Below are 20,222 nucleotides of genomic sequence, written 5' to 3'. Positions count from 1 at the left end.
GAAACCTTTTGATACAGGATCAACAGGCTTTCTGCTGCTGCAGGCATTTTGAGAATGCTTCCTGTTTGATATGAGTGGTGGAAAAAATCCCTTCAGATGTCTTTTTAAGACAAATTCAAGATGTGTTCAGTATTGCAACATCCAGAGGCAGAAGTAATGAGGACAAAGCCAACCTCCCTTCTATATTTCTTTATCTATCATATGAAGGGCTAAGGGTTGACTTATTTGAGTCCTCTGTGTGATGGACTGATTTTAGTGTTTTGCTTTGTATTCACAGAAGACTGATAAATGTAACTTCTGTAACATCACTCTCTGCCGTGCACCGAAATCTTCCATGATTGTAGCTCTTCCTAGGAAGTGCTGAAGGTCTCACTCCTGCTGCTGAAGCACACACTGATCATATGTGAAATTGCTAAGCAGAAAAGCAGCAAGGAAGTGAATGTATCAGATTGGGACAATATTAAGTAGCTGTTGAGAGAAAATGTGTTAGCTTGTTATAGCAGCACTAAGAGAAAACAGAGCTAATGTCAGAAAATAATTTCATCCCACCATAATACCATCTGTTCCGGATCTAAATCAATTCTCTTATATATTACATTATTATATTATTTTTTTTAAATTATGCCTTCCTGGATTTTCATGAGCTCACTCAAAACTGCATAGCAAAACTGGCTCCCCTTATTACAGCTGTGCTTAGACTGTCTCCATAACTCCTCGTTTGTTCCTTGCACTTAGTCCCATATTGGAGCTCTTTGTTTTATCTTTGAAGCCATATGCAATTTTGTTCTTGTTCTACCATCAGCTCACCCCCTTTGCTGCCACCAGACAGACAACTGCTCTCATTTTTTAGATTTATAGCTGTTGCTGTTTTCATTCTGATATTCATTGATAAAAAAGAGCTATATATTTGTGATTTATAATTTTTATTTAATTTCTCTGCAAACCAACAGTGCTTTTAAAGCTGTTAATGAGTGACAATATGGATGCAGTTGTGGAGGCTGTCAGAGTCTTTGGCAATCTTTCCCAACATCATGAGATCCGTGACTTCATCATGCAGAAAAAGAGTGAGTTACTTTTGTGTTTGTAGGAGTTCTATTTTTGAATGTCCACGGTTCTAAAAAGAAAAAGTTGTTAATAAGCTGTCTCAGTTAAAGGGTAGAATCAATCTTCCCTGATGTTTTGCAAATTAGGCAAACATTAGAATCCAATAATAGCCATTATAAATACCATTTCGTTTCAGTTTCATTAAAATGGAAATATTGGAGTAGGAAAAATATGCCATGGTACTTTCACAAAGGTAGATATTACAAAAACTCTGTTTTTCCTGAAGTTTCAAATTTGAAATTTCCCTTTACTCAAATAGCTTTTCAGATCCTGCAGGTTAGTAGTGATATGATATAAAATTAAAATCCAATTAAAATCTTATTTAGGTTCATAAGCTCAGATTTTTGATTCCCACATTTGACAGCTTGTTAGCACTTTTTACCATGTGGCTTGGATTTGTCTGCCTCAGCAAAGACCTCCTGTTTGCCTCGGGGTGAAGTAGGGTACAAGTCTTCTCAAGTCCTTTTGCTTTGTGTAGCTGAAGAGCTTTGGGGAAAATGGCAACTCCTTGCTATCCACAGAAGGTGTCATCAGCTTAGACACCACTTCATTGTAATTTTTTTCTCTCTGCCTCTTGGTGCTGAAAGTGAGGTGATCATGTCACAATATGCAACTCTTTATTCCAAGGGTGGCACATCACCATAAATGAAGGGAGAAGTGACTCTTAGGAGCTGGTTCCTGGTGAACAGTCTCAGTCAAAGGACTAAATTTTCCAGCTGGAGAGACAGTGGTGTTGGTGTGCCAAGCTCAGGAATTGCAGAGGGGCTTGCTCTCAGAGAGGCCAGCCCAGCTCCCACTCCCAGGCTGGGGCTGGCTGCACAGCTCTGCAGTCAGTGCCAGCAGCTGGGGATGCTGCTCCCACTGGAGCCCCAGGCTGGATCACAGGGGAAAGAACTTCCCTTTCTGAGTGCCAGATGCCAAATCCTTGCAGTTTCTGCTGACTCTGGGATGGAGACGGAGGTGATAATTTCAAGTAATAAGCTTCAATTCAGTTTGGTCAACTTCTGATGGGATTTCCACATTTCTTTGGTGTATTTTTATTACTAGAATTTCTGGTTTGTTGTTTTGAAGGAACTGGTGTTCAGCGTATGTTGCTCTGTCATGTGCCTCCTCTACAAATATCACAGTAATACGCTACAAGGGTGAATTTTTGGATAGGGTATCCTGCATTTCACTGCTTTCTAATAAGTGTGTTGTAATGCCACTTGTATGGTAAATCCATCTTCCTGGTAATATTGTTTCCTTTTTACAATCCAGTATACAAGTTTGTGATTGCTTTGCTCGATTCCAAGGACCGAGAGGTCTGTTTTCCTGCCTGTGGAGTTCTCCTCAATCTCACAGTAGATGAGAACAAACGAGCTTTTCTCATGGAAGAAGGAGGAATTGGAAAGTAAGTTCCTGATTGTGCTTGAGAAAAGGTAATTTTGAGTAGTTTGGCCAAAAAGTTTTAATTGGATGTTTTTTTTCTGGGGCCAGTAGCTGTAATAAAGATGCCAGCATAATAGATACTTAGTATCTAAAGTTCTGTGAGAACCAGCCTTTCGTAAGGGTCAAACCCTGCAGAAAAGTCTCCCAAAGACCTTCTGTGATGTACACAGCAGAGGGTACCATAGAAGAAAGCAACTAAAGCCTGGCTTTGCAGCAGCTGCTTGAGCTTGGCTTAACTGGGTCCTAGGTGGGCTGCAGTGAACAGCAGGGTGAGTGTGTGTCTGCGGCAGGTGTGAAGGTACTTCAGGAAATTATAAACCAGATGGTCCCTTGCAATTTTTGTAACCACTTGGTTCTGTAGGGAAACCTACCTGATGTAGCCATGCTCTGGGTCTCCTCTCTCTGGGACTTACGAGTTAAGGGCACTGTAACATTGTAAGGGATATTAGACCTTGAAAAAGCACCGTGGATGCAATGCTTGTGGCTTTGATGTTCAGATAATAGCGGATCCAGCTTAATTGGAGCAACATGAAAGATCATGTTCCTGTGCTTGTAAAGCAGTTGGTGCAGCCCACAGTTATGAAACAATATGTCTCACTTTGAAATGCTTTCCTGTTCATACATCATATAATTACTTTGTTATACACTGTAAGCAATGCATAGTCTTCTCGTCCTTCCTTCCTTCCCACGTTCTAGTTAACTTACAATATAAAGCTGGAAAAGGAGAATAAAAAGAAGTTGCTGGCAAATTGAATAATGAATGTGAGAAATTTCTATAATATAGAATATTCTGTAGCCTATAGAGCCATACAAATTCAGAATTTTCTATACTGTGTCTGAAAATTTGTGAGGGAAGGAACAAAAAGCAGCAGCAGCCTGGAATGAATCTAGATAATTTGGAAGTGATTGTTAAGGAGATCATCCTGACAGTGCCGAAGCAGGTCTGATTTTTTTGGAACTGAGGTTATTGTACCAATATATAGTGGCCCAAAGAAAATAGGGAATTAGTCTTTTCAGAGAGTTACATTTAAAAAAAATTAGTGCAAGTTCTTTTGGCTTTTCATTAGATGCCTCCTGTTGTTCCACAATGACTGCCTTCAGAGAGGAGGAAAAAAGCAAACCTCTTTTTGGGTGGTCTTCAATGACTGGTAATTCCAGCCATACCTGAATGTAGTAGTTATCCTTACTATTCAGCAGATTATAAATCTCTCTGTGAAGTGGAGAAGTGAGGAACCCCTTAGAGGGGTTCCTAAGGCTGGAGAACAGCACTGAAAGGTTTCTGTCGTTTAAGGGACACCTTAGTAAAACAAGCATTTCTGAGAGTAAATGCAAGAGTGGGTGAGATCAGCAAAATTGTGAGACTTCACTGAATGTGAAAGGTAATTCTTTGATCATGGAAATAGCAGATTCCTTTGGATTTGTTTTTTTGGTGAGATGATCTGATGTGTAGTAAGATGGATATTCTGACTGAAGCTTTTTCTGCATTCCCACCACCTTTTCCAGATGAATCATTGGTGCCTGATAAAGTTTGGCTTGGTTTGCAATCTCTGCTTTAGTGGTAGTCACAGATTTGGGACAGTCACATACTGTAATGAAATTTGATGGAACTTTAGTGTCTTTGAAATGGTTACATTTGCAAAGTATGTGAGTGAAATTGGTCATTTGGGTTAGAAAGTTACGGAGGATGGACAGCTGCAGGCAGGCACACACGTGTATGTGCTGCAGACAAAAGGCATGTCCACATCCTTGGGGAACTACAGTTAATGAAAAGGGGGAAGTTGCTGAGGAAGAAAGTAGCATCTGATGTTTATTAACGTAGAATTTTCCTGCAAACTTCCATAGAGCTTGCTCACATTTCTAGACTGCCAGATTTTGAAGAGCTCAGGAGTAAATTCCATGGAACAACCACTGGTTTTGTTTGGTACCAACAGGTTGATTGACTGCTTACAAGACTTTGGGCCAGCAGACTGGCAGCTCTCGTGTTTGATCTGCAAAACCCTGTGGAACTACAGCGAGAACATGGCAAGCACAGCCTCCTGCTTTGGAGGGAGCACCAACACCCTGCTGATGCTGCTCACAGCACTTCTGGGTGAGACTCCCAGCCTTGGGCTTTTTTCCTCAATAAAAGACACAGAAGGAGCAGAATCAATGCAGGATTAGTTTGGGTGGGAAGTCTGTCCTGCAGCTTTCAGTGGCTGGCCGGTGTGGTCCCTGTGCAGCACACACTGGGCTCCTTGGGGATCGTGGCATTTCTGGGGTGCAGCGGGCTGACTTTCCTGCCTGGCCACCTTTCTTGTTTCTCCATGGTCTCCTTGTGGGCAAGGACAACATCCTGACAATTTCTCATCTGTTCCCTAAGGCCAGGAAAGGTGTGCTCATTGCTTCACAAGGCTGAAAGGTTAATGTAAGGACCTTGATTTGCTTACCCAGTGGGATCTTTTCATCCGGGCATTTACTTTTGCTTCAAATTTTACATAGTTCAGTGCTGTGTAATAGTCCTGTAGTCGGTATGTGTAATTTTCCTCTAGTTTTTGAGCACTGCTTTGCTTGTGATTTTATTTTGGGTAGATCACTTGCAATTATCTTTAAAAAAATCTTTAAAATATTAATCAAATTGAAGGAAACTAACTATATGTGATATGATTTTAATTGGAAATTGATTAAAGATATATACTTACTGTTAGACCCAGACAGCACATGAGATCTCACAGTCTCTTTCATTGTAGACAATCAGAAAAGTGGGTGGATTTGTGAGGATTTTTTTTCCAGTTACAGCAGAATTACTGATATTCACTGCTGCAATAGTTCCTTGTATTACATTCTTTGCTATGGTGGACTTTATCTTAATGTGTGCAGTAATTCCATCTATTTATCTGAAAATAGCAGTGTTTCAAGGTTATTGCTGCACTTTTCAACATTCTGCAAGACATTGCAAACTTTGCAGCCACAATAATGCTTGAATTTTCTGGCACACATATAGAGGTATATATCCTTGTTTAAGAAAGTACATGCTTATGTTTTCCTCTGCATTTAACACTCCTTATTGAAGCAATTGATTTGACTACAAAGTCCAGGCTGGATAGCAGTTGTAACTCTCAGTGAACAGTATAACTTTGATCAACTGGAAGTTTGTGTACAATTGCAATTGCAGTTACAGTTGTGATTGCAATGCTGCTGTAATGGTAATTGATTAGGAACAGGTTAGAATTAAATCAGAAGGCCAGTCATTCTTCACACTGTAGTAAGAAGAGGAGCTGTAGAAAAAGCACATCTTATTCACTGGATCTGGTTCCTCTGTGTGCAGAGAGCCAACAAATCTTAGTAATAGCAGCTGGTTGATATTGTCCTGCATCTTCCTCCTCCCATTGTGTCCAGTAACAGCCTTGAACCGTCATTGCTCTGATTCTATCATTCAGGAAGCAGGAGGCAACTGCTGACAGCCAGTGAACTGTACTTGAGCGTCAGCACACCCTCAGGAAGCGGAAAAAGTGGAGCATGGCACAGCAGACACCTCTCTTCACCTGCTGTGCTTGGCCTCCTCCCCTTTATTTTCCCCTTCCCCATCTGACACAGGATGACAAAAGATACAAGGAAGCAAAAGGGAATGGAAGTGGCCTGGAAAGCTGTTGTGCCCAAGAGAAAGGCTGGACAAAGGGCACTATTTGTTTTTCTTTTTCCCCGCCTGATGCCAGCAGCCTGGGATGCAGTGGCCCTGCTTTCCAATGGCACTTGTCATTCACCTTCTTTCAGCTGCTTGACTTTCATGTCACTCTGCTGGCTCAGAGCTCCTGGAGGCTGCTGTTCCCAGGCCCCTGGCAGCAGCTTTGCCTTGGCCCAGGCCCTCACAGGCAGCGATGGAGATGAGCTTCTGTCTTGAGAACATTCTTCTGTTTGGTCATTCACTGAAAATAAAGTTTCTCCCTCTCCCTCCAGACTTTTTCTTGTGCTGACTTTTACCTCCACTATCAATTCCAGGAGGTTATTTTGGAATCTCAGTCCATGTGAACTCTTACCTGACATGACAGAGCTTCCAGGGCTGCCAGCCCCTGTCTTGCCAGTGTTTGAAGGATGGGCAGCCCTTGCAGACTGCAGGAGTCTGCACTCCAGTTTCCCTCACAGTATGCAGGCCCACTGTGTTTGTCTTGTTCCTGGGCTTGCAGCCAGCACATATGCTCTTTGGCCAGGACCCAATATTGCTGGTTTTTGAGGAGAGTCGTGGGAAAATTAAATTATCTGAGGATGCACAGCTTGCATGTGGAACACTGATCCTCGCTGATCCACAGCGTTACTCACGTTCTACTTTGGGAAATTTACTGCTGCAGTCCAACACTTCAGCTTTGAACTGCTTCTGACCCTTGTTCTTGTAGGCTGGAATTCTCGACCTCAGTGATTCCATAAATACTCAGTCGACTTCTGGGGAGCACAGCTGTCTAATAAAAGGGAGAAATGCCTCTCAGTCTGTGTTTGAACAGAGTTAATTTGGGTAGAAAAAAGCAGGAGTAGGCAAGGCAATTCTCCTTGAAAACAAATCCCATAATCCCTTATTTTCCACTTCAGGGTCTCTGGCTTCTCTGCTGCTGAGAGTGATTTTAGGTATGTTGGGTTACTGTTACATTGACAGGACAAGAACTAATGGGCACAGGTTGCAATAAGACAAAATTCCAATTAAGCATTAGGAAAAGAGATTTCCATTGTAGCAGGAGTTAAGCACTGGAACAGGCTGCTGCCCTAGGTGTTCAGTACTCAACACAGACTAGAGCAAGCTGATACATGGTGACTCTGCTCCAGAGGTTTTTTCCAACCTAAATTATCCTGTGACATCATCAAATACAGATTTGATGTCAGAGGCTGGATTTTATCTCTGATTAAAGCTTTCTTCCTGCAGAAATATGATATCTTTCTTGAAAGAATGGGTGTTCTTTTCCTCTTTATTTTATTAGGAAAGACTCTAAATGTCATCTCCTTACGTAGAACCCCTTTTGGAATCTTTCTCACCATCAGCCTCTGTTTAATTTTGGTAGTTGCCGTGTAGTGGCACAGGAGCCACTTGTCTGCAGTTGCTGGTAGCTTTGTGTGAGCTGGAAATGACACACAGGAATGTCATTTTCCCCTTCATACCTGTCTCAGCTCAGGCCATCTGATCTGCACAGGCACCTTGGCTTGCTTTTGGATGGGAGTAACTGCTGTTGGAGCATCTCATTTCTACATAAAGTTTGATTCAAAATGTGGGTAACTGAAGTTTCTCTTTAGCCCCAAGTTGCTTTTACCTGCTGTGACTGTGCAATTAGCTCCCTTACAGAGTTGTTTATTCAACACATTGTGAATCTGGTGCTTTTCCATAGTGTAGGCCAAAGATTAAGTATTGCCCATTTGGAGCAGGATTCTACCTTCATATTAGGTTTGTTTGTGGCCTAAATCCTGTCAAATATCCTTCTGTTAAACTCTGTGAAAACATTCAGCATTATCAGTTGTGTTTGTGGATTCCTGATTCAGGAGAATGCTTCTGGTTGCAGACTGATTTGTATTTTCTCTAAGAGTTTGTCTCTTTGCCACATCCAATGCTAAGCAAAATGGAGGGGGAAAAAATGACCGATGACTTCCTTTCATTCCTAACATTGTCTTTAATAAGGACTGTCCTGTTGTTTTATTTTTGAAATCTGTGAGGAAGGGAGGGCATCAGTAAATCCAGTAACCAGTGTGGTTCAAGTTCCTTCATTGTGAGAGTAGATAGAGTTTGAAAGAGTCTCCAGATTAGCAGAGCAATTTGGGACAGGAAAAACATAGTTGTAGTTAGATGAATGGATTGCTTACCTCAGCAAAATTGCTGTGGGCAGTATTAAACCCTGGGTACTTTCCAGACTGACAGTCACAATAAATGATCAATCTCAGAGACACCCGTGAGGTGTGAGAATAAAAGAACTTGCAGTACCATTTTCACTCTTTACCATCCTTTCTTTTCAAGTAAATCTAAGACTCTCAGACAGTGATGCTTAACTTATCTCAAGAGCAGTTGTTTTTAAGCCATCAGCATACACAGCTGCTAAGCTGCATGTGTCACAAAATATGTAGTTGAATGTATTTTTATTTGGAACTGATGACAGTATTTCCTTGATTACAGATGAAGAGGTAGAGTTGGAGTGCAGCCTTGACAAAGATATAAAGGACTGCCAAAGAGTATATTGGGAAAGAGAGTTCAAACCCGTGGCAGCAAAACTTCTTGACAGAATTCAAAGCCATCACTCTTCCAGCTGAGTCTATCACTCCATTTTAATCAGTCGGGGTGTTTTTATCAGGTAAACCGTATATTTCTAATATACCTGTACATTGCCAGTAGTAAGCTTGTTGGAGAGCATGACTATTCTAAAAAAAAGTCAGAAAAGCCTGGCATTTATATGGATGCTGTCTTCTGAAGAGCTTGTATGAAATCTTTGCGTGTGTAATTACTTTTTACAATATACCTGAGCTGATGAAGCAGCTGTTCAGTGTGACTTGTCTAGTAATTGCATTGTTTCTTCACTGGAAAAATATTTGCTGAACGTCTAATTTTTAAAAAGTAAGTTATGAGTGAGTACTTGGGCCTCTGTGGTACCAAAAATGTTGTGCAAACAAATGTTGTGTGACAGGAGCCACATCTCACCTACAGACTTTGACACACTTTTACCTTAAGGAGCTTCTGTGACAGAGTAACCTGGTGCTGGTGGGGCATTGTCCTGTGCTCCTTCATGACCCTCACTCTTCAGATCAAGCACTGTTGGTGGTCTGGGAAAGTCACTCCCTTTTCCTTCTGACACTGGGGGGTAGGGTCTAGGGTATCCCAGCTAACCCAGCTGCTGCCTTGGTGCTGGTGGGATGTAGGCCCAGCTGCGCTGGTCTTTCTGGGATTGGGACTTCCCATCTTTAGGCAAAGCACCCGTATCCCTGATGTAAGAGAAGATTTTACCTTCTTCAGTTGGTCCCACACTCCCAGGAGCTGCCTGTGTGCCTCTACTTCTCAGACTTCTTGGCCAGCTGTCTCCCCTGAACCTGTGTCTCCATCTGTGGGACCATAACAGCCTCTTTCTCCCTGTTCCCCCTGCCTGCTGCTGCCTTGTTTATTGCTCAGTTTCATCCTTCCAGCACGTAAAAGTCCCTGTAGCCCATGGATTAGCGCAGCAGGCGCATTGCCGGCCTCGAGCGTTCCCAGCCCAGTTGGCCACAGGGAGCTGCACAGCCCTGACCCATTTCTCTCTCTGCTGACCTCAGATTACTGGGAATGAACAGCTGGGCAGGGGCTGCCAGGCTCCTGCTCCCGTGGGCCAGCAGCATCGCCCTGGGCCCTGCAGCACCAGCAGCTCCAGCCTGGCAGTGCTGTGAGAGGCTGGAGAAATTTGTTGGGAGGCAGGGATTCATAGCTCCTCCCTCAGTGGCACTGCTCTCTCTGCCTTTGGCAGTGCCCAGACCTCTGCTTCCAGGGGAGGAGAGAGAGGCTGGGAAGTAGCACCATGGTAGAAGGGCAGCAAGACTTCTTTCCTAGTTTAGTTCCCTGCTTTTATGGGGCAGGAAAGGGAGATTTCATGGTCCAGGTTTTGGGAGTGGTGAGGAGGAAAGTTCAGTGCAAGTGATAAAATTTCCTCCATTCTTTGTGTCTCAGCTGTTCAGGTGTTACTTGTGCCCAGCAAGGCTCAGCCCTGCTTTGGGAGCTTGTGTGGTGGTGGCCTCTGTCACGGAGGCTGAGCCACAGGAGAGAAGTGCTCGGCATTCCGTGTGGTTTGGCTCCAACAACAGCTCTGCTCAGTTCAAAAATATCTCAATTATCATCATCCCTTCTTTTACCATTTTAATTTTAGCTGAAGTTGAAGGGAAGATAAATGGTTTCAATGTCCCATTTGTTTCTGGGAGAGAAGAATGGATTTGCTTTGAGAGAGTATTAAAGAAAGGATGCTGGGTAAGTAGTCCCTGTGGGGAAGAAGCTGGAGGCATTTGTTCCTGGCATTTGTGTCACAGCAAGGCAGGCAAACATCCGGCTGTGCAGGGCAGGGTGGGGGCACTGGCAAAGGCCCCTGTGGCTAAGCCTTGTCAGGAGGACTAATCAGAATTGACAAGGGCTGAATCTCTGTCAGAAGGCAGCTGATACTGATGGCTGGCTCAAGTCAAGGTGGTGTTTGGGCAATTAAGATTTGTTCAAATACAACACTAATTATTGTCCTGCTAATTATGTCAGTTCCTGCTAATCAAACTGTAACCAGGAGCCTGAAGTACTGTGTCTGCAGCTGGGCAGAGCTGGGGGTCCTGGGGCAGCCACCATGTGTGAGCTCTGGCCTTTGCACAGGAAGAGGCACATTCACAGGAGCTGGATTGAGAAGAGAGGGTGGCACAGGACTCTTGAGCACCCCGCCTGTCTAGCTATACCAGCCTCTGTCTTTCTCTGAAGAAAAATCTGTGAGTAGTAAGAAGCAGCCCCAGAATGCTGGATTTCAGGTGTGTTCTTATGGCACTGTTTACCATTTGGGTATCTCTGCCACAGACCTCAGTGCAGCAGCTCTCTGGTGTCCAGGAGCCGATTCCTGTTCTCCCTTGGGAAGAGCTGCCAGCACCACAGCTGAGAGGCTGCTGCACTTCACAGCCACGGGCTGAGGCTCTCCTGGAGCTGCCCAGGAGTACTGGGCAGGGAGTTGGGATTGCCTGCAGGTTGTGTCTTCTTCTCTGATGGCAGCTGTGACCAGATGAAGCCACTCACACACAGATCCACTGCAGTGTTTACTGCTTGAAAAGTGAGAGGCACTTGGATGTGGCTGGAGAGCATAGGATGGAAATGGCCAGTTTAGGTTTCTTGGAGAAATTCAGGTCTACCTTTGACCTCAGAAAGCACCTGGAGACTCAAGCGCTGCAGGAACTGTTCACAGACTGGAAAGGCACAGCTCAGCTGTACAATGCCCTTAAGACAGGAAAGTTTTGCTCTGTTTTTGGAACATTAAAAATCCTGTATTTTCAGTTAAGAGGAAGCACCAGATGCTTCCTGTTAGTCACGTTTTTTGACAGTTTATTAATCTTTCTCCCCTAGATCTTTTTAGATATTTTAGCTTCTTGGACTGTAAACTTAAAACTGTTCTCAGAAGGTTCTGTAGAAAAAGAAACCAGTCTGAGCTGAGACCTAGGCCAGAGGACAGAAATTAAACTGCTTATGGGCTTGGGAAAATCCATTTCACGGAATCACAGAAAATCATAGAATCGGCTGAGTTGGAAAGGACCCATCAGCACAATCGAGTCCCACTCCTGGCCCTGCACCAGACACCCCAAGAATCACACCTTGTGCCTGAGATAGCTTGGTCCAAATGGGTGAAAATATCAGCAGTACAGAAGAGGTGTTCCAACTACAGTTAGTGAAGCTCTAGCTCTGTTTTTAAACTTTCCCTCCCACCATTTCAGACTCACTTAAAAAATTCATGGCTCATGCTTTTGACTGTTTGCTTAGTTACTGTTTCAAACATTTTAAATGGTCTTACAACCAGTAAGAACAGAAGCTTAAAGTTAAACCACACAGAAACGCCAAGAGAAAAAGTTGTTACCTTTATTTCAAAAATACCAGTAATACTGACAAATTTAAAAAGCAATTCACACTCATACAAAAGTATTCATGTGTTCTCCAAAACCACTGTATATTAAACGTCAGCATTTTAATCACGTTTTGATTTACTAAAAATAGATGTTTTTTAGCCTAGTTATTTAAGCACTGCAAAAATCATTAAGACCAGCGTTGGGCATGTAATACAGTAGGACTGTTTGGCAGTCTAGAACAACATTCCCACACCTTTTCCTAGCTCCTTCTTGGTTCATCCATGAAAAGGAGGACAAGAAGCTACTTGACACTTTATGTAGGTAGATCTCTAAGAAGCTTTGAGGACTCCAGTCCCCTTCTTTCCATAGGAAGACCATTGCACTTTGGAGCTCATGAAATAATGCTGAACAAACATCCTGTTTTTAAGGCTAAACTAGTTGAGAAAATTGACTGCTATCTTTCAAATTATCAGTGTGGACAGAAGAGGTTTAGTTCTGATTAAACAGGGAATCTAAATAACAAGGCTTTTTTGAAACCACACACAATAAAGGCTCAGACAATAGCAGTGCTCACTTTCACTTCTAGCTCAACTGGAACAGCCTGGGTCTGTTCACTCCACCTGCACAAATAGCAGCATCAAGATTTTCTAGAATTATTCTCGTAGGGAAAGCAAATGCCATCAAGTCCCAGTTCTTTTCACACTCCGACTCCTGCAGTATTTGCCTTAACACAAGATCTATGTATCTATGGTTTGCTATATTGCCACAAGTTCAGAGAATGTCCTGGGCTGTCTAAAGCCAAAATACCATGAGCAGGCAGCACTTCTGCACAACCCTGTCTGTCAACTGCCAAGCGTTCGCTGCCCAGCGGCAGCAATGATATTCCAAACATGGAAATAGCTGAAACTAAAGGAGTTATGGCACAATGGGCATCTTAACTTATAGCTACTGTTGGTCCTGAGGCTTCGTATCTTCCTCTGCCATACTGCAGCTGCAGAACATTCCAACGTCGACAGGCAGCCAGAGACATCAGGTCATATAGCGAGTAATAGCTCTCAGAGCATAAAGTAGTTCGGCTTGCATCCGAGCTTCTACCAGAAGCAAATTTACATGGACCTGCAGGGAGAGAAGTTCTGCTTTAGCACCGAGCTCGCCGCCACGCCTGCAGCCACAGGAAGCCTGGGGGCTGTGGGCACTGTGCTGTGCAGCAGCAGCAGGGAGCACTGCCCGTGTCACAGCCAGACCTCGCTGTGGAGCTCACTGAGGGGGGCAGAGGAACCAGTGCCACACCCTGTGGCACTGTGGCACAGCGTGGCACTGGCCCCTGGGCACACTTATGTAGGGCCAGGGCCATAGGAAGAGGAAATCATCCTTTAGCAGACCAGCTGGTTTAGCTGGAAATAACAGACAAGCTTTCAAGCACACAAGCCCTTCCTTCTCCGGCAGCACAATATGCCCAGCTTGTTCAGTTTCAGTGAGGCTAATGATTAAAGGCAGAAGGGCAGTGAGTACCCGTGGAGCAGAGGGAGGTGATAGCAAAGGCAGAGGTGATAAGGACATTTGTCCCTGGGGACTGAGAGAGAAACACACAGGCGGCTTCCACCTGAACAACACAGAGTGGTTGGCCAAGGTGAAGCATCAGAAAAACTCTCAAGTGTGATAAACCCTCTATCTCTACTGACACACAGGTGTTCAGTAGCTACTGGAGCTAAGAATTTTAGTTCCCCACATAATCTCCTCAGTGCCTTTATTGCATTTCTTTGAGGATGAAATCAGAAACTTGTGGGGGGAAGGGTGTGAAAGTATTTTTTCACTGACAGCAGGTTGCTGTGCGTTTGCTCTGGCATGTAAGGGCTGTGTGTGGTTTCATTTGCATGATCTCTGTGAGAATGTGTGGTTATTGCATTCAGTGACACATATGTGAATGAGTCTTGGCTTTGGATGGCTATAGAGATGCAGAGTTCTGGGCTTTAAAGAAGGATTTGTGTGCTTGGAAAGCTCATGTATCACAGTCAGTCTAACCAAAGCATAGGCAGTGTTTTACTTGAACATTAAATCATTGTAGTTATAGGACCCTTCTTTAAGTGGTTTATCAAGAACTAGAGCCTTTAATGATATGAGCATTAATGATTTCTGCATCTTTATGTTTCAGCATTGACTTTAAGTGAGGCCAAGAAATACCTTTTCAAAGAAAAACTGAAGGACATAAACTTAATGGATTCAATATCTGGGAGTTAACAGCAGGAAATAGGACTGGGAGGTGTAATTCAGGCTGTAACCCAGCAGCAGAGCTTTTAGGCTTTGGTAAAAAAACTCTTTTGGGGCTATCCATGCCAGAAGGACCAGGGGACTGCAAAGACCCTGGGCCAGCCAGAGAGCTGTTCCAAGTCTGCTGCCAAGGGACGAATGGACTGTGCACCACTTTGCTGCCTCTCTGGGATACAGGCAGTACTGATGCAGTTGAGGTGAAGCTGTACCATTGTCATGTCTAACCCCTTGTACTGCTCAGAACTTGCCCAGGCTATGTCAGCTGTTTCCCAGCACACAGGCAGGAGGAAAGGGGAGATTATTTCAGCCCAGGAACACGACACTTCCCAGTGACTTGACTGTGAGCAGAACCCCAGGAGCAGCAGCTAAAGCTTAAGCTGTGGCTGTCAGGGAGACACTGATGTGGGGCTGTCCCTCAGCACACACACCAACTGTACCTTCTCAGAGTGTTCAAACTGTCTCCAGAAGCTATCATACATTCTTTTTGTGGTCTTTTCAGGAGTGCAAACCACAGTCTTGATATAAACTTTAAAGCTGCGGTCCAACAACTGATTGATTTCACCATAGTCATAATCATCGTATCTGTTTGGAATTGAAAGAAAAACACTTTCATTTTCAAGCAGCAGTTATTTCACTTGCATTGTTTCTAAGTTCCTATGGCAAAACAAATTATTGGGTAAGTGTAGCACTAGTGCCCCTTCCCCATAAACAAAAATATGTTTAGAAATACATGCATGATTACTTAATAAATTGTTCTGGTTCAACCTGAGAAAGAAAAACCAATGTGTTTAGAATAAAAAGAGTAAAACTGACCTTATTCCAAACATACAATGAATATAGTTCCAAATAGCTCGTCTTAACATTGAGGTATCCACATCTTTGTGCATGGCCATTGTGTTGTAAGTCAGATTATAAGCAATATGGAACTTCTCATCAAGTAGTTGTCCCACATCTGGATAAAGACGATTAACCAAGGAATAGCCATGATCTTCCCAGGAATAATCCTTAGAATAAGTAAAAATGCAGAATGAAGTATTTCAGAAATAAACTTGTGAAGAACCAGTTTTAGTACAGTAAAGATCCCAGGGCAGATAATCCACTGGGGGTAGGGGTTGTTCATTTGCTGGCTTAATTTAAGCCTCACCCACAGGGCAGTGAGAGCACACCCCTTTCCAGGTTTGGTATCTGGCACAGGCTGTTCCCTGAGCCCCCTGATGGCAGCCCCAGCCTCTTACCTGAACACGAAAGGTGGGCACGTGCATTCCGTGTCGGGAGAAGTCTTTGTAACCATAGCTGGTGTCCTCAAAGTGCCGAGACACATCTCTTGTTGCTGCAGATTCTTCATCTTCTGTTAATGGCAAACAGAATTGCACACAATTTATAGAACAAATTGGAAGTGTATGAGAAGAACTCCTGCAGAAGAATGGGTCTCTGTGCTTTTTAATCAAACGCATTTTCACTGGATTAGCCGTATTAAGATCCTCTGGTACAGTTCTGTGACTGCAGCTATGGTGTTCAGAGGCAACTCCATGAAAAACACTCAGGTTTTTCCTTACAGACGAACATTTTTTTCTCTCTTCTCTTGTACTGCACCCTATCCCCTGAATCTAGGGGATGTTTTCCCCCTAACTCAAAAGTCTGTAAAAATGTCAGGGGAAAAACTGGTTTGAAACAGAGAGCTTATTAAAAGAGAGACTTCTGAGACTCCCATGTCAAGTGTGTCTTAGAGGAAATTGTATTGAAGAGGCCATTACAAGCCTAAATTTGTAATAGATTGTCTTTCAGTCATCTGAAAAGTAACGTTTCATACACTTAAATAGCAAAGCATGTCAAGTGTCTTGATTTTAGAACATCTTGCAAGATGCTTAAATCTCCTGTGAAATTTCTAAAACTTTCAAAAGAGAGATTCCATTTCTTCTGGAGATTTCTATTAAACACAATTTTGGTCAGCCTGTTATGGTGTGTCTGCAAGCAGACAGAAATCTTGGCACTACTTTGCTTTTAAGTGTTCCTGGAAGAAAACAAGGCATCTCTAATACTGATTCCTTCAAAGAAATGGTAATGTTTGTGTACATCTAATAGCATTTCTTTCCCCTTTTGCAGGAGTATTTCTTCAAATAATTTGGAAAAGTCTTAATAAATACATACAATAAATACAGACTACATCTGCACTACCTGAAGAGCACACAAACATGCTTTCTCTCTTCTCTCTTTCAAAACGTGTGGCCATCTCTTCTTGGCTGGCTTCCTCTTCATCTCTGCACTCCTGCAGCTGCTTCATCTTCTCCATAAGAGCTTCAACTTCACAGACAGACTCTGTGGACTAAAAAGAAGAGAAAGATATTTCATTTTCATGCAACAGGAACTGACAATGATGGCAGTAATTGCCAAGCCAGAAAGTTTAAACACAACTGAAGTCTTTTACATCTTTAAATAAAGATTTTTCAAGGAACACAGTTTTTGAAAGAAACCTGTACTGACACAATGGTTTACATTTAGTCGTCATCTTTTCTCAATTAGACCCCTGGTATTTTTAGCATGATTTAAAAATCACAGCATTTTGGAACTAGTTGTTCTCATGCTAAAATTACTTACTCTTAGTTTAAATGTTCAGCAACTGAAAAACAAGGAGCTGTAACAGAAATTTTGATAGAGGAAGTAACCAGTATTTACCACCCAACAGTATTTTTCTCCTCCTCTGCTCACAGAGAAGAAACACTGAAGGAAAAAGGAAGGGTGACTATAAATGCAGATTTAACGAAGCCTCAAAAGAAAGCCAGTGCAAGATAATCGTCTTTCACAACAGCTGTTTTAACACCTCAAGAATTCAGTAATTGATCTTGTAAACATTCATCATCACCAGAGTAAAATTAATTTATACAGTTCTGCCCCTTTCCTCCATGCCTTTTGCAGTTTGGTCCTTCAGAGAGCCAGCAAGCTTCATCAAACAAATTTAAATGCCACCCACACCACTGCAGTAAAATATCACAGGCAAGATCTTGCAGTGAGAACATCCTCATGGCTGTTCTTAAACCAACACTTAGTTCACATCATTCTTTTCACCAAGGGAAAACAAGTCCAGATCAGCATAACTGCTGCAGGCAGGAGAGGGTGTTTTAAAGAGAGTGACAAAGTTGTGAATGATCTGTTAAAAATGATCCTTTGTGTGATGCATGACAAACACCTCAAGGCAAAAAAGTCTGAGAGCCTAGACTCAAAGGAAAAGTCAATTTCCCACTGCACAGATGAAAAAAGCATTCCTGGCCACTGCTGCTCAGGACACGTGTCATGAACTAGTTGAGGCTGGGACTCATCTCAGTTCACCTTTATGAATGACAGGCAGAAAAAAATGACAACAGAGACTGTGTCTGTTTCCCTTTGGTAGCTTTCCCCAGCTTCCAAGTATCATTTCAGCTCCTCCTAAATGCATTTTTTCAATACCCACATCTGGATTAGGCTCATCAATCCCACTCTCAAAAGAATAAAAAGAAACAGGCACCCTCCACTTATTAAGTTTACAAAGACATAACTACTGTTGGAAGAGACTGTTAGTTCAGACAGACACTTACTGGAATGCTTGCAGCTGGGCTGGCATGGATATCATCCACCCCGTGGTAACCATTTGTTATATCACAGATGCAATAGTTACTGACAGAGGGGGGCCTGAAGGTGTGACCCCCTTCACAGTCGATCTCTGGGCTGATCCCACAGCCAAACGTGAAGGAAGCAAGGGAGTGGTAGTGTGTAAGGAGAACGACTGCATGGATCAGCTCTGCCAGGGACCAGCTGTTCTCTTCTGTCTTCAGGAGTTGCTTTAAAAATAATGCAAGACAGAAATACTAAAGTCATTCATTTGACCCCACCTTAATGCAGTTTATCAACACATTTCTTTGTCAGGTGAAATTACTTTTGTAACATCTAAACATGCTTCCTGACTCTGCTGCCATTAGTGTGCTCAGTGACCTGCCAGACACAGACCTGCATGGTTATGCCACAGAGGACACAACTTGTCTCCCCTCTGTCCCTGGGCAATTGAATAAGTTGGGATTTCTTTTTTTGCACCATGTGGTTTCTGTCGAGGCCATACTGACTTGCATTGAAATTTCACACCACTGATGAAGATGCAACCACAACTGTTGCATGTTTGTTCAAATGGTCTTTACAGCATCAGAAAACCCAGGCAAGTCCTTGCAGATCAGCAGTGTAAAAACCTGGCACAGGCTCCCTCCATCTTGTCCCTGTGGGTGGAATGCTCTAGATTTGACAAGAAGCTTCAAACCCCAACTTCCCCTTCAGGCAGGAAAGTGTGGGAGGTTTGGGGCCTTCTGGCAGAGCGTGCGCCCTCCCCGTCCTGCCCCAGCTGGACCTGCCACCACCTCTCACCAGGCCAGGCAGCACAGAGGAAGTCCCAGCACCCATGTGCTCCTTGCTACGGGCACAGAGGAGAGCAGAAGGGCTGGAAGAAGCAACTCTTTGGTGGTTTGTTGGTGCTGCAGTCCTGGCTGTCCTGTGCCACCACCACCCCCTGGGCAGCTCTGCCAGCCTGCTCTCTCTCCATCCCACCTGAAAACACAGCAGCAGCAAGCCAGACAAAATGTGGTGGCTGGTGTTCCGTCTAACCTCTGGCAGCAACTCAAACACCCAGGGGTTCTGGCTACTGAGAGCACATAGCTTGAGGAGGGAGGTGCACACATGAGCACACTGTCATTGCTCCAACAGAATTCCAGCATGACAGAGAAATTTCAGGGTGTTGTAAATGAAATTTGTTACTCATTTAAGAGCAGTTATGATCCTGTTTTACATAACAGGGCACAAGTGATACTAGATCATGCAGTGATGTAGCACTGAAATCCAAGTCATTGGATTTCAGAACATCTTTCACCCTGTCTGGCTCTGAATCCAAGAATCTGGGATTGCTTTACTGAAAAAAGGGAACATTCACATTACTCTGTGAAGGACCTACCTCAATATGTTCCTTGGTGATAAGCCAGGGTCGGTGAGCCAATATTTTGTTCAGTTCTCCTAAATTTTGCAATTTTTGAGGTGCATTTTCCAGACCATTCAACCATTTAGGGTCTCCACCAACATGAAGAAAGTCATTCACGTGGAGGTTAACAAGGTAAGAGCACTGATGTCGTGCTGCAGCCTAAAAAGGAAAAGAGTGTGATACAGAAAACAATTACAGAAAGTTAGTACTTTATGACAAATACCATAAGGCATCATTTCCTCAAAATGTCCAAGAATAAGACTTGCACTGATCAAAGACTCAAGTAAAAAGTTTTCTGAAATTAACACATCAGCTTGTTTTGATTATTGTTCTCACAACATAAATATCCCTTGTTTATACACACCATCGTTATGCTGGCTACAGGTGCAACATGCCTATACCCAGGGAGAAATACAGGAATGGATTTGTTGCATGTCCTGAAGCAAGTAATCCATACTGCATCCTACACCCCAGGGGGAAGAAGCTGTCTCTAGCTGCATCTTTACCAGCAACAATCGAAAGCACGTTTCAGATTGCATATGGCAAGAGAAACTACAGGCAGCTTCTCAGCAAAGAAAAGCTCAGTATCATTTACTCCAACAATTTCTATATCAAATAAAGATACAGCCCAAAACCTTAATTCAACTTCAGCAAGCAAAGATCATTGAACTGGCAGATTGAGAATTAGAAATCAACCACTTTTGGCAGAAAACTCACTCAGAATTTACATATTCAGAAATGCACAATGGGACCAACTATTGAGTTAGGAGAAGTGTTTGTGACAGGACACAGATATGAAAACAAGCTCTCTTGAGAAACAGTTTCTGAGATACTAAGGATGCCAATAACAAACAATTATCTCATTTCTATAGCATGCTTTTCCCCTTTTTCTCACAGTCCT

At 43.2% G+C, this 20,222-nt stretch overlaps 2 protein-coding genes across 6 annotated transcripts in view; one reads left to right on the top strand and one right to left on the bottom strand.

Annotated features, from left to right (window-relative positions):
- The window catches only part of ARMC2 (armadillo repeat containing 2), a 69,078-nt gene extending 52,333 nt beyond the window's left edge, over window positions 1-16,745 (top strand). For 2 of the 3 annotated variants that reach the window (XM_058801122.1, XM_058801124.1), the window contains 6 exons: window positions 951-1,064; window positions 2,362-2,494; window positions 4,464-4,621; window positions 8,651-8,825; window positions 10,359-10,456; window positions 16,438-16,745. In XM_058801122.1, coding sequence (XP_058657105.1) covers window positions 951-1,064; window positions 2,362-2,494; window positions 4,464-4,621; window positions 8,651-8,784 — 539 coding nt within the window. In that variant the 3' untranslated portion in view covers window positions 8,785-8,825; window positions 10,359-10,456; window positions 16,438-16,745. The remainder of the gene's footprint in view (window positions 1-950; window positions 1,065-2,361; window positions 2,495-4,463; window positions 4,622-8,650; window positions 8,826-10,358; window positions 10,457-16,437) is intronic. The other variant, XM_058801123.1, reaches the window with a different exon arrangement.
- SESN1 (sestrin 1) overlaps window positions 12,057-20,222 on the bottom strand; it is a 77,952-nt gene continuing 69,786 nt past the window's right edge. For all 3 annotated transcript variants that reach the window (XM_058801125.1, XM_058801126.1, XM_058801127.1), the window contains 7 exons: window positions 19,298-19,480; window positions 17,904-18,146; window positions 16,510-16,657; window positions 15,570-15,682; window positions 15,148-15,338; window positions 14,772-14,916; window positions 12,057-13,182 (listed from right to left, as the gene is read on the bottom strand). In XM_058801125.1, the coding sequence (XP_058657108.1) occupies window positions 13,096-13,182; window positions 14,772-14,916; window positions 15,148-15,338; window positions 15,570-15,682; window positions 16,510-16,657; window positions 17,904-18,146; window positions 19,298-19,480 (1,110 nt within the window). In that variant the 3' untranslated portion in view covers window positions 12,057-13,095. The remainder of the gene's footprint in view (window positions 13,183-14,771; window positions 14,917-15,147; window positions 15,339-15,569; window positions 15,683-16,509; window positions 16,658-17,903; window positions 18,147-19,297; window positions 19,481-20,222) is intronic.

This window comes from Ammospiza caudacuta, chromosome 3 (genome assembly GCF_027887145.1).
Source record: "Ammospiza caudacuta isolate bAmmCau1 chromosome 3, bAmmCau1.pri, whole genome shotgun sequence".
Classification (NCBI taxonomy): domain Eukaryota; kingdom Metazoa; phylum Chordata; class Aves; order Passeriformes; family Passerellidae; genus Ammospiza; species Ammospiza caudacuta.
Note: the sequence above shows the minus strand (reverse complement) of the source record. Positions and strands in the feature narration are given on the sequence as shown.